Here is a 13,984-nt window from a genome sequence, read left to right on the forward strand (position 1 = left end):
ACTACAACACTTTAACAAAGACCTTGTAGCGTAATACAAGCAGATTCCAGTTAGTATGTAAAATAGTAAATATGAAACCGAGTGCGGTAGGCGGAGGCATAATCAACTTCCGTTAGTTCTGGTCAATGGTATAGGAAACATGCCGCTGATAGCGTCATTTTCCAAAAAAAAACAAGATTTTAATTTTTACAGTTGTATAAATGAACTTCGCGAAAAATCGATGCATCAAAAAACGAAGTTTGACAGTTGTGATATCAGCAGTGAACTAAAATATTGTCAACATGTTTGTGGAATAGCCATGGTGGACGTAATTTGGTTTCAAACTCGGGTGCAACACGTCCAAACCAAAGGTATGTTTTTGAACTCTCTGGTTCCGTTTGTTTGATAAGTTGAAATGATATTTTTTTTGATGAAATTCCGATTGCTTGTTGAAATCACGGTAATTATTAAAATAATAATAATAATAATAATAACCAAGCATTTCGGAAAATTCAGCAACAAAACCAAAATACTAGTATTACTTTCGCAACTAATCGTTTCCTAACTCAACCTTGCATTCCAAAAACGTCTTAAACGTAAAAATATTTGTTTTGTTTTGGTTACCTTTTTAATCTTAATCGTAGCTATTGCCTATTTTAATATCTACGATAGTAACTACCGCTTTACTAACAATGTTTATTAAAGAACCCACCGAAGAATCAAAAAGCATATGAACATGGAAATCACCAGAAAAACCAAATCAAGTAAAGTCTTGTAAAGGGTCAGATGCAAACAAAGTATGAGCTATGGTACCAATTATTAATGAAAACAGCTGCCAAAATTCCTCAAAATAATTAGATTATTTTTCCGATCGGTTTATATTCAAACTTTTGGTTTCGATCTTGTTACTGTTTAGTTTGATTACTTGTTGAAAATCATTCGTGGTTGTCAAGTATCATACATTTTTATGTTTCAACTTCACATGTGCTTGTTCAATTTTATAATGGCTTTGATTTCCGGTTGTCCGTTCAAATTCTGAAACTGAGTTATGAGACTGTTAAAATCTTCTTCCCTTTTCCGAAACAATATAAAAAATAAAGTAGATTTCGATTCATAATATGGATTTTGAGTTGCAGTATACACTAGGAAACAGTAGACAACAGTTTTTCTAAAACAAAAAAACACGACGCTAGGTTTGATTGATTGATTGATTGATGGGTGTTTAACTCCAGTTTCAGCACTATTTGGGTATTTTATGTCGGTCAGTTTTCATTGGTGGAGGATTTAAACTGGAGTGCCCGGAAAGAACCACCGTCCTCCATTAAAAACACTAACAATCACAGTCAATTTAGATCGGAGTCGAACGGACCTGCCAAGTGCGGGATTCGAACTCACAACCTCAGTGTTGACAGGCTAGTGGTACAGTAGTAGGGCTACGCGGACTTCTCTCTTTAGGTTTGAACTGTAATAATTCTTTCTATTTTGATAATTAAACATCGTTCTATATTATTTGTTCACAAAACTAACTAGTCTTGGTACACGTTCTTTAAATAATTTCATATACTTTGGTTAACAATAACACTCACTCACGGTGCGGTGGGCGACATCTATTAAAAGAAACGATGAAGTAACCACAGCAGACTGGCAATCTTTCATTTTCATTTTCGTGTTCTAAAAGAAAAGACAGGTTATTCGCAAGAAAAACATCATTGAAGGAAGCAAGATCATTACTCTTATTCACAAAATCTTTACGTTGTAATTTTGTAAAAATCAGATTAGGAAAAAATCAAAATAAATGGAAAGTGTTTTAAACACGACAATTTTGTCTTGCATGCAAACAAAAATCTTTTTGAAGACACTTGGTAAAAGGGAGGAAACAGGAACACATGCACGTAATGAAACGCATTTTCAAGATATTTTATATAGGTCTTCTTTCGATAAAAATAAAATATCCAGATTCAAGGGGCCAGCAAAGTGGCTTTATTATACCTTCACTATAAAGCAAATGATTTTATAAAACATAATTTTGCAACCGGAATCAACAGTTGCTGTCACATATCTAGCTGTCTGTCTTTCTGTTACATTTTTTACTAAGCCGCCAACCACTTTTTCTTTCAAATTCAATACACTTCCAAGTTGACCTATTTCAGTTCCAAGTTGACCTTTTTCACTTCCATGTTGATATATCTCACCTCCAACTTGACATTTCTCATTTCCAAATTGACATTTCGAAGTTTGAACTTGGAAAAGAGAAATATCAACTTGGAAGTGAGAAATATAACTTGGAACTGAGAAATGTCAATTTGGAACTTAAAAATGTCATCTTGGAACTGAGATATGCATGAAACTGAGTAAATGCTAACTTGGAACTGAGAAAATGCTGACTTGGAACTGGGAAAATGTTAACTTGGTAGTGAGAAATGTCAAGTTTACAAGGAGAAATTTCAACAACGGAATGTCCATATACTTATCGGTCTTTCGTATATATGTCAATTAAATATGAAAAGAATCAAAGCGGGGAAAAAACAAAAGGACACCAGTACACTTCAAAACTAAACCCCCCTATAGACCTCAAATTTTCAAATTGTCATAGCTATTCCATTTGTGTTGTATAGTAATAATGCATTGATAACTACTTCGTAGGAATAAAAGATGTTGGAAAATATTTTAAAACATTTTAACTAAGCCAACTTTGCTCCTCGATGTCATAATTTCAGATAATAATAGTATTTCAAATACTTTACCTAGCTTAAATGCACCAATAAGCATTTTATAAAAATCATATGTTGGGAAAGATGTCCCATCATTTTTTTCCTTAACCATGGAATTTCGACCCCCATCATGGAAACTTGGTCCCCTAGTTTCCTCTCTTAGACGAAATAGACGAAAGAATCTTCAATTTCATGTTTTCTGGATTTTAAGCCGTTGTTCTGGAATTGTGACCACTAATTACTAGAAAATATCAAATTGCACTATGTGATGTTTAATTAGGGGTTTCAATTTTCCATGGGGGTTCAATTTTCTGTATGGCACCGGTTCACTCCGTGATCCCCTTTTAGAAAATACAGAACCCACCACCTCTTTCCTATTAATTCATAAACAATAATACGTTAACTGTTAAAAAATATTTTTATGTAGATATAAACGATAATTTAGTTAAATCAGTATAAATGGCAACATCAAGTGACACAATATGCTGTGTATGTGAAGTTGAACATATAACCAGAAATGCTGAATATTGGTGTCCTGAATGTGAACAAGGTCTGTGTTCCAAGTGTCTGAGGTACCACAATGCATTAAAGTCCTCTCGAAATCATGGTGTAATCTCTGTTGATAGTTATAAACAACTACCGCCGTCTATAATCAACATAAAACAATATTGCCCGGATCATGATAGGAAATTCACAAACTATTGTCCTCAACATTAGAGCCTGTGTTGTCCTTTGTGTATTCCAAACAATCATAAGGACTGTCATGGAATATTAGCGGAATTGGCCGAAGTATGATTTATTTTATCACCTTGCACTTTCACGACTTGACAGTGGTTTTCTACAGCAGTTTGTTCTAATTTCTGACCAGTTGAACAGTTTGGTTTTATAAAACAAATTGCAATTTGGTCAGAATTTTGAATAAATTGTAATTGGTGGAGAGCAACACTAACAGTCAAGTCACAGTAAAACTTTCAAATTGAATTTAGCCTATGCTGAAAACTCAGATTTGAACAAATTGAACACGTCTTTTTCTAATGAATAATGAATAAAAAATATATACATTATAGCATTTTAAATAAGATAAATGTAGTTTCATTTTGAAAAGTAATGATACTGACATTTGTACTGTATGTGTAGCTGGAAAACGCGATATGTATGATTCGAACATTCATTTAAAGCAAACATAATGTTGTTAAGACATGTAAGAACTGTTGTAGTATTAAAGCTTATTGTAATAGCTTGAAGTGATATATAGTATGAATAACACCTCCATGCAATGTAGATATAAAATATTTGTCTCTTATCATTGAGAAAATATATCTCTGTATATTTGTTTTTTTGTTTATTTTTGTCTGTTTTTGTATTTGTATTTTGTAAATGTCAGCTGGTATCATTCCTGTATTGGAATTTACACCAATAAAATTATTTGATTTGATTTGATTACATTATTTGTTGAAGACAAGTCTAACTACATTTTAGTAAAATTAGTAACAATAATTTTGATCTAATATTGCTGGCATGTGCTTTCAGATGATATTATTGTAGCACTGTATTTCAGGCAACTGATAATGAGGAATTCATCAAGTTATTTTAGATAAAGCGCCATTCTACATTTTTATAGCAATTCAAAATTACTACCCATCACCTATAGCATGACAATAACAATAAAATTTCTATACAAACTGTTAGACTGATTTTTCTTAATAACATTGATGTGGACTTAAAGTCTTATAGGATTGTAAGTATGATTTATTTTATCACCTTGCACTTTCACGACTTGACTGTGGTTTTCTACAGCAGTTTGTTCAAATTTCTGACCAGTTGAACAGTTTGGTTTTATAGAACAAATTGCAATTTGGTCAGAATTTTGAATAAGTTGCAATAGGTTGAGAGCAACACTTACAGTCAAGTCACAGTAACATAAATAATATATGTATTGAATTTCATTTGCAGCGAAGATCGGTTGGGAACCAGACATGGCGAAAAAGATATTACTTCTATTTTCCGTGGTGAACTTGAGCTATTTTATGTAGCAACTGTATTATGGTGTATTATCTTTTGATTGATATAGAATTCCAGCTAGGGCACGTGTGTCCTAACAGAATTGTGTTGATAGAAGGTAACTGCTTACAGGGAAGCTATTGCACCAACGGTTCACAACTGTAAAGTTGAATTCACACACCCTGTTACCGGCTGTCGGTACTGCAGATGCAATAGGTAACACAGATCAAATTCTACTGTACACGATTGCAAAATCCATTGTATTGCAATGGAAATCGAAAATTCAAACAAAAATATGCCGTATGCGATAGCCAAACAATTATTTTAACAGCAATCGGGAAAACAGATCATATTTTATCATAGCTCCGGTACTCTACTAAGAATATCATTGGTGAAAAGCGAACACGTGCGAACCGTGTATATTAAATATTATGTCAAAAAAACAAAACGGTGTTTTCTTATTGTTGTACAGTACTCCATATGAGCTTTGTATACTATTGGGACGTATAGCACCAACTAAGCAAAACAATCAATATTTTTTCCAGATATATATTGTCTACAGCAGATGTCCATCAGTACTTTTGCATCCAGGAGGGAACATATTAAAAATCTACCCATCTTTAGATTTTGACCTGTTCTGCAGTGTGAAAAGCATATCAAAAGCCATTAATATTCAATTTCTATTAATCAAAATGTATATTGATTACAACAATTGATCTATGTCCCGCTACTCTTTGAATCTCTTTAAGTTGTAGGTAAAATTTTGTTTATAACACATTATAAAATGAACCGGTGTAAGGTCGCCCATTTTTTGTAATTGGTTTAGATGAACTTCAAACAAAAATATTTATCTTAAGTACAAAAATGTCACAATGTGGATGCAATGGTGGTTGATTCTTTTTTACGTTTTATTGCAAATAGGTTTGAAATTAAGGCTGAAATTTCAAGCTCATACTTATCAAAAAATACCAAAATACACTTGAAGACTGCATTTGGACCGCTAGCTGTCTTTTTAGTTATGTGTTTGGTCGCTGTCCCATTGCACGAGTATACCCAACATATCATTTTATCAATATTATGTATACATTTAAGTAACTCAATAAATTGTATTTCTCTAATTTTTTCACTGTTTTCACATTTCCCAACCGATTGTGAAAAAATTGTTCTCACTAGTGAAATGTCTGTTCTCGGCAAATGATTGGTCTTTCGAGGGTGATTTCCAGTAACAGTTTATCCACTATTTCACAAATCACAGTATTTAATTCGAAGATTTCAAAATTCGAAGAACTTTCTTACCTTAGGGTTTTTACTTGTATAATTTTGAAGTCAGTCCTATGAATGTCATCATTACTTGAGGGATCAATAAGGAATATCTATATCATATATAAGTGACAACAGATACGTTCTGTTCATCGAGGCCGTTCTCCTTCCCTTTTTTTAAACTTATTGTCTTTTTCTGTCTGTCCCCTGCAACTTATGGTTTATCATTGCCACTTTTATATCCTCTTACATTTGTTTCATCCTAACTTCTTTAAATGTCCACTCAAGAAGCAGTTCAAATTACTTCTACGGTTTATTCCTCTGATATTTAGTTAGGTTTTTTCAGAAGTAAAAGATCATGCGAAACACAACTCCTTGAATGTATCGATGACATCACAAAAAAACCTGGAAAACGGAAAACAATCAGATCTGCTAATACTTGACTTTTCAAAAGCTTTTGATAAGGTGTCCCACAGCTTACTCCTCCATAAATTACACCATTATGGCATCCGAAGTAAAACAAACAAATGGATAAAGGAATTTCTCACCAATAGAACCCAGGTAGTAGTTGTTGAAGGCGAAACATCTGACAAAGTAAAAGTAGAATCCGGAGTACCGCAAGGATCAGTATTAGGACCCAGTCTTTTTCTGTTTTACATCAACGACCTACCAGAAGGCTTACACTCAACAGTGAGACTGTTTGCGGACGATACTGTGGTCTATTTGACAATTTCATCAGACAGCGACTGCCATAAACTCCAAGAAGACCTGGACAAACTGGCAAAATGGGAAGAACTCTGGAAAATGGAGTTCCATCCTGAAAAATGTAGTGTCCTCACAGTTACAAAAAAGAAAAAGCCAACCAAGTGGGACTATAAACTCCACGGCCATACCCTGGTGCATGAAACATCAACTAAATACCTAGGCTGCACCATCGCAAATGATCTAGATTGGGGAGAACATATAAACAACATTACAGGAAAAGCCATTCGAAGCCTTGGTTTCCTACATCGAAACCTCCACATTAGCTCAAAATCCATCAAAGAGCATGCCTATAAAATATTAGTAAGACCGCAAATGGAATACGCCACGACAGTATGGGACCCGTACCAGCAAAACCACATAGATAAAATTGAAAAGGTACAAAGAAGAGCTGCACGATATGTAACCAGCAGACATAGAAATAGATCAAGTGTCAGCAACATGATAAATGAATTAGGATGGAAAAGCTTACAAACAAGACGAAAAGAAGCGCGACTCATCATGTGTTACAAAATAACAAACGACCTTGTAGCCATAGACAAGAATAAATATCTACAAAAACCAACAAGAAGCTCAAACCGGACAGGACAACATACTTACCTATTACAGCCAGCCACCAAAGACTGTAGGAAATGGTCCTTCTTCATAAACACCGTCAAGGATTGGAACAAACTGCCACCAGATACCGCCACAGCAAAGTCTCTTGAGATATTCAAGTCTCAAGTCACCAAAACCACAAACTAAATCAACAGAACAATTTGTTTTTATCCTGTTTTTAACCTGTTTTTAATCATGCGCAACTTGCCAGAATATTCATCATGTTGAATGTGGGCAGTATTTGGAAGAAGAAGAAGAAGAAGAAGAGGTTATGCATATCACAGGAGGGCATATCAAACAGTAGCTAAGTATGCAAAAGCGAAAAGAGCTTCCTAATGTATGTTGTCCTTTACTGTTATATAAAATTGAGAATGGAAATGGGGAATGTGTCAAAGAGACAACAATCCGACCAAAGAGCAGAAAACAGCCCAAGGCCACCAATGGGTCTTCAACACAGCGAGAAAATCCCACACCCGGAGGCGGCTTCAGCTCTCCCCTAAACAAAAATGTGTACTAGTTCAATGAAAATGGACGTCACACTAAACTCCAAAACATATAAATGAACTAAAATTAAAAAACATGCAAGACTAACATATGACTAGTTCATGCATCATACATGGGAATATTTGTTTTTGTAACTGCCTGTTTTATTTGTATCATTATTGCCAACATTTCAATAAACACAATTATTATGAAGATAAATTCTGCAACAATTATAATTCCAATGTTATATATTAACTGTGGAAACTATCTGACTAAACAAAATATTGTAATACATCTGCTTGTCTCAAAAGAGATGAGGCAGATACCAAAGGGATATTCAAACTCACAAGTCTATGACAAAGCCATGGCGAAAAACACAACATAGAAAACTAAAGACTGAGCAACATGAACCCCATCAAAAAGCAGGGGTAATCTCAGATGCTCCGGAGGGGTAAGCAGATTCTGCTCCACATGATCAACTATACACATGCGACATAGCCGAAGACATTATCAGATTCCTAAAAGTATTTCAATATATAAAGACATAAGACTAAAACAAATATAAATTGCACATACATTAAAACTTTAGTAAGTATCATAACATACAATACAGAAAACTAGAGCAACCATACGGGCAATACAGAAAACTAGAGTAACCATACGGGCAATACAGAAAACTAGAGCAACCATACGGGCAATACAGAAAACTAGAGCAACCATACGGGCAATACAGAAAACTAGAGCAACCATACGGGCAATACAGAAAAAACGAAAGCAAAACACATGCAATCCATTAAAAACTTGTGGTGAACTCATTTGCCTGCATGGGTAACTTGTGCACCCCAAAAAGGAAGGCAGTATTTCCTCAACTAGTGGCACAAGTTTTCTTATCCAAGTAAAGATAAGCCCCAGAATATTTTATCTACTGTGAGATAAATACGTAACAAGAAGTGAGCTGTCAAATTGACAGCAAACCAGGTTTTCTGTATGTTGAAGGTAACCATTGTTGAACTTAATAGGGCATCTAGTACGCATGAAAATGATGTATTCTAATGTATGGCACTTTTATGCTTGTTGTGACCTGCCACGTTCTGTGTTATTTTCTAATCTTATCAATTATCATATCCCCTAACGGGTAAAGTGAAAAAAAAATCCTTTTGTCATCAATAACAACATATTGAAATTTGAAGAGAATTGGAAGAACAGTTCATTGGTTATTGCATGGAAACGACAAATAGTGCAATTTTCCAATAATAAGGACCAAAATTCCTAAAACGGCAAAGATGAAAATCGTCAATATCAAACTTGACCTCCATTTTATCATCAGTAATAACATATTAAAATTTGGAAGGCATCGGTTAATGGTTCATAAGTTATTGCACAGAAGCAACATAAAGTGTCATTTTCCAATACTAGTATATCAAAGACCATAGCTTCTGAATGGCACAAGTGAAAATCATCAATATCTAATTTGACCTTAATTTTGTCATAAGTAACAACAAATTAAAATTTAAAATGCATTAGTTGAATGGTTCATAAGTTATTAAACAGAACAACATAAAGTGTTATTTTCCAATCTATCGAGGAACTGAACGGTAAACATGAAAATCGTCAATATAGAATTCGATTCAATTTTGTCATCAGTAACAAGAAATTAAAATTTGAAAAGCATTTGTTGAAGGGTTTATAAGTTATTGCATTGAAACTGTTGGCAGCCGCATGCCTGCCACAAGCCCACGCACCAAACTGCCCGCTGCATTTCACCATTTCATGAGCCAAATTTTTCCATTGAAAATCCGGTTTATAATATTATTAAACTACATAATGGAAAATGATTTTTTAGTCCTAAAGTTTACTTCTCTCATCCTACCCTTACCATCAATTTTTAGATACAGGTCAAGATAGGAAGCAGAAGCTTACCTATAAGTAACTGTATCTGAAGTATCTTTTACTACTCGTTCAATAGGATAGAAAATGAGGTCACATTGTCTCCAAACTTTGATATATTTAATGAGAAGACAAACATATTCCATCATGTCATGAACAAGGAAAGAATGACACCATTGTGGTTAGGACAAACATAGTAGATGCAAAGGAAAACACAAGAAGGAATGGCTCAATACAACTCAGTAGACACGATTCATGTTTGAGTTTATTAAAACTACATCAGATGTTCATGTTAGATTTTGCTCAAATCCACTTATTAAGAATAAGTATATGGTAGCCTTTATGCTGGGAATATTGCCCATTGAATTACTTCCAAGTTAAGCTTTTTTTCTTGTCGACTTGGGACGTTATATTATTTTTGGCCCCTTATTCCTAAACGTTTTGGGTAATTACCCCCAAACTCAATTCCAGCTTTCCCTTTGTGATATGGAACCTTGTAGTACAATTTCAAAAAGATCCATACACTTACACACAAATTATTGTCATGAAACTAGAAAACTGCTAGTTTTTTGCCCCTTTTTGGCCCCGAATTCCTAAAATATGGAGGCAATTACCCCCAAAATTAATCCCAGCATTCCCCTTGTGATATGGAACCTTGTGGTACAATGTCAGAGAGATCCATACACTTACACACAAGTTATTGTCATGAAACTAGAAAAATGCTTGTTTTTTGCCCCTTTTTGGCCCCTAATTCCTAAAATTTGGAGGCAATTACCCCCAAAATCAATCCCAGCATTCCCTTTGTGATATGGATCCTTGTGGTACAATGTCAGAGAGATCCATACACTAACACACAAGTTATGTCTGGAAGTTACAAAAATGCTTATTTTTGGCCCCTTTTTGGCCCCTAATTCCTTAACAGTTGGTACCATAACCCCCAAAATCAATCCCCACCTTCCTTTTGTGGTATTGAACCTTATGGTAAAATTTCATAAAGTTCCATTCACTTAAACTAAAGTTAAGAGTGCGAAAACCAATGTGTCTTCAGACGACGACGAAGACGACGACGACAACGACGCCAACGTCATACCAATATACGACCGCAAAATTTTTTTGCGGTCGTATAAAAACTGTCATATCATTATTTATGTTGATATCAGTGGTTGCTTTTTCTGTGAAATAAACAAGAAGCCTGCTTGGAACTTCCTTTTTAAACAGAGTCATATATTTATGCTTTCGTAACTAAATACCAAACATCAATGAGGTGTGCATGACTACTTTTTAAGAGTTGGACCTACTCAGAAACCTTTAAAGTAGGAATTGACAATACTTATGATAAAACCATGAAACCAAAAAAATTATCATATGTTATAACATCAAAGTCTTGGATTACAAGAAACATTGTGATCATCATTTTTGACAGAATTTTTTTTACTTTTCCACTTTCATATTTGTTTGTTTGACTGTTAGTTCCTCTATACATTCAGTGGCCAATATCAATAGCAAACAAGAAATATATACAATTCATTTTTATACACATACATAACAATAAAGAGACATATTTGAATGCTGTCTTTCTATCCTTCCTTTGTAAAAAAAAAAAACATTTATACAGAGTTTTTTTCTTTTTTCTTTACAAATTGTTCTGAATGATTCATTCTTGCATAATGCCCTTCCTATAACAACTGCCAAGCTACTGTGCTCACAGGATTAAATATCAAAACAATAGAAATTCCTCTTTCAGTGACAAAGATTTTGATCATGTGTCGTCTCCTCTTGTCTTTCTTTTCTTTGATTTCCCTCCCTCCTGATGAGATTCTGAAAACGTTCTTCTTCTCTTCATGTCATCTTCCTGTTGAAAAGATATAAAATCTCATTCAAAGAGAAAACATAACCAATCATAATGACATCTATTTTCTTTTCTATGTGCAAAGTATAATTATAAGTATTGATTGTATATCCACCATTTTCTTTACTTTTTTCATATCTTTCAAAACTATAAAAATAAGAAGATGTGGTATGATTGCCAATGAGACAACTATCCACCAAAGTTAAAATGAAGTGGATGTAAGCAAACATGGGCAACTGTACAGCCTTCAACAATGAGAAAAACTCATACCGTATAGTTGGCTTTAAAAGGCCCTGACATGAAAAATCAAAGCGTGAAAGCGCTGTAAAGGCAGTTAATTACAGGTTGTGTGTATTTTTAGTCCAGTTATATCATTATCATGCATAGTACAGTGTACTTATCTGAGGTGGCTTTCAGTATTTATGATTTTGAGTTCTCTAATGATATTGAACAAGTTATATGAATGTCATATTCTGAGCACTATATGAAGGTGATTGTTCTCACTTGTTTATGAACTAGTGCATTATGTCCAGTTTGTACCTTTTTTTTCTATGTTTATAGTCAAATTAGTTATCAAAGGTACCAGGATTATAATTTAATACACCAGACGCGCGTTTCGTCTACATAAGACTCATCAGTGACGCTCAGATCAAAATAGTTATAAAGCCAAACAAGTACAAAGTTGAAGAGCATTGAGGACCCAAAATTCCAAAAAGTTGTGCCAAATACGGCTAAGGTAATCTATTCCTTGGATAAGAAAATCCTTAGTTTTTCGAAAAATTCAAAGTTTTGTAACAGGAAGTTTATAAAAATGACCATATAATTGATATTCAAATACTGTTTAAAATAGTTAGGCATTTTCTTTTCAGTAATAAGTAAATGCTATCAACTGTATTTTATTCAACTCTGCAAATGTGGTTTGTTACTGTTAAGTATGAATGATAGTTGTTTCATTGGCAATCATTACACATCTCCTTATTTATATAATGATCTATATTCAACGACCTCAGGTACAAAACAAATGTATGTAACTTAACTATGATGGGAAACCTTTGACTTCTTTCTTTTATATAAACTTTTGATTTGGTACCATAGAAGCTTGAATATTGTGTCCATTTTTGCCCCAACTGTTCAGGGTTGGACCTCTGCGGGTGTATCCAGCTGCACTCAGCGAATCAGTTTATTTCTTAATTAAGAACTCCTTTTTTCATTCATAAATTACTTTAAACTTGGAAATATAATTTTGCTTGGAGTTATAGTTTCTAAAAAAAGTGTCAAATGAAAAAAGGAGTTCTTAATTAAGAAATAAACTGATTCGCTGAGTGCAGCTGGATACACCCGCAGAGGTCCAACCCTGAACAGTTGGGGCAAAAATGGACACAATATCCAAGCTTGATACAGCTCTGAATTTGGATTGTAATTAAATATTTGACATATTATAGTTTCTGAATAAATGTAGTCAAAGAACTTGAAATCGGTTATATGAATTGAATTTATATTCAATTAAAGATTTCTTGCTGTTGTGCAATACACTGTGCTGTTGTGCAATACTTAATAAATCTGTTGCCAGACTATAAACAAATAAAGTTCAATTTCTTCTCAATGTCATATTTGAAATTTATGAAAATCTATAGGGAGATTACATCAATAGCTATAAATAATTCACCAAAGTTTCATGCGAACTGCTTAAAGCATTTTTGAGTTGTTGTCCAACAAGAGTGCACACGCTGAAATGTCTCTCCTTCTTCACTAATCACTGATATTATGTTGATAGTCCTTAATATAAAGCTTTATTACAACTGTCACATAAACTTAACATTAACCAAGAAAACTAAACATTGACCAATGAACCATGAAAATGAGGTCAAGGTCAGATGAACCATGCCAGGCAGGCATGTACAGCTAACAATTCTTCCATACAACAAATATAGTTGACCTATTGCTTATAGTTTAAGACCAAAACACAAAAACTTTACACTGAGCAATGAACTGTGAAAATGAGGTCAAGGTCAAATAAAACATGCGCGACTGACATATAGATCATAAAATATTTCCATACACCAAATATCGTTGACCTATTGCATATAGTATTAGAAAAAAAGACCAAAACTCAAAATCTTAACTTTGACCACTGAACCATGAAAATGAGGTCAAGGTCAAATGAGACCTGCCAGCTAGACATGTACACCTTACAATCATTCCATACACCAAATATAGTAGACCTATTGCATACAGTATAAGAAAAACAGACCAAAACACAAAAACTTAACTATAACCATTGAACCATGAAAATGAGGTCAAGGTCAGATGACACCTGCCAGTTGGACATGTACGCCTTACAGTCCTTCCATACACCGAATATACTTGACCTATTGCTTATAGTATCTGAGATATGGACTTGACCACCAAAACTTAACCTTGTTCACTGATCCATGAAATGAGGTCGAGGTCAAGT

The 13,984-nt window shown here is 34.0% G+C and overlaps 1 protein-coding gene across 1 annotated transcript in view; it reads right to left on the reverse strand.

Moving 5' to 3' along the window:
* Positions 1-11,198: 11,198 nt before the first annotated feature.
* Positions 11,199-13,984, reverse strand: part of LOC127735336 (bromodomain-containing protein 8-like) — a 30,490-nt gene continuing 27,704 nt past the window's right edge. The window contains exon 20 of the mRNA XM_052245491.1: positions 11,199-11,532. Coding sequence (XP_052101451.1) covers positions 11,440-11,532 — 93 coding nt within the window. The 3' untranslated portion in view covers positions 11,199-11,439. The remainder of the gene's footprint in view (positions 11,533-13,984) is intronic.

This window comes from Mytilus californianus, unplaced genomic scaffold, assembly GCF_021869535.1.
Source record: "Mytilus californianus isolate M0D057914Y unplaced genomic scaffold, xbMytCali1.0.p SCAF_3, whole genome shotgun sequence".
Classification (NCBI taxonomy): domain Eukaryota; kingdom Metazoa; phylum Mollusca; class Bivalvia; order Mytilida; family Mytilidae; genus Mytilus; species Mytilus californianus.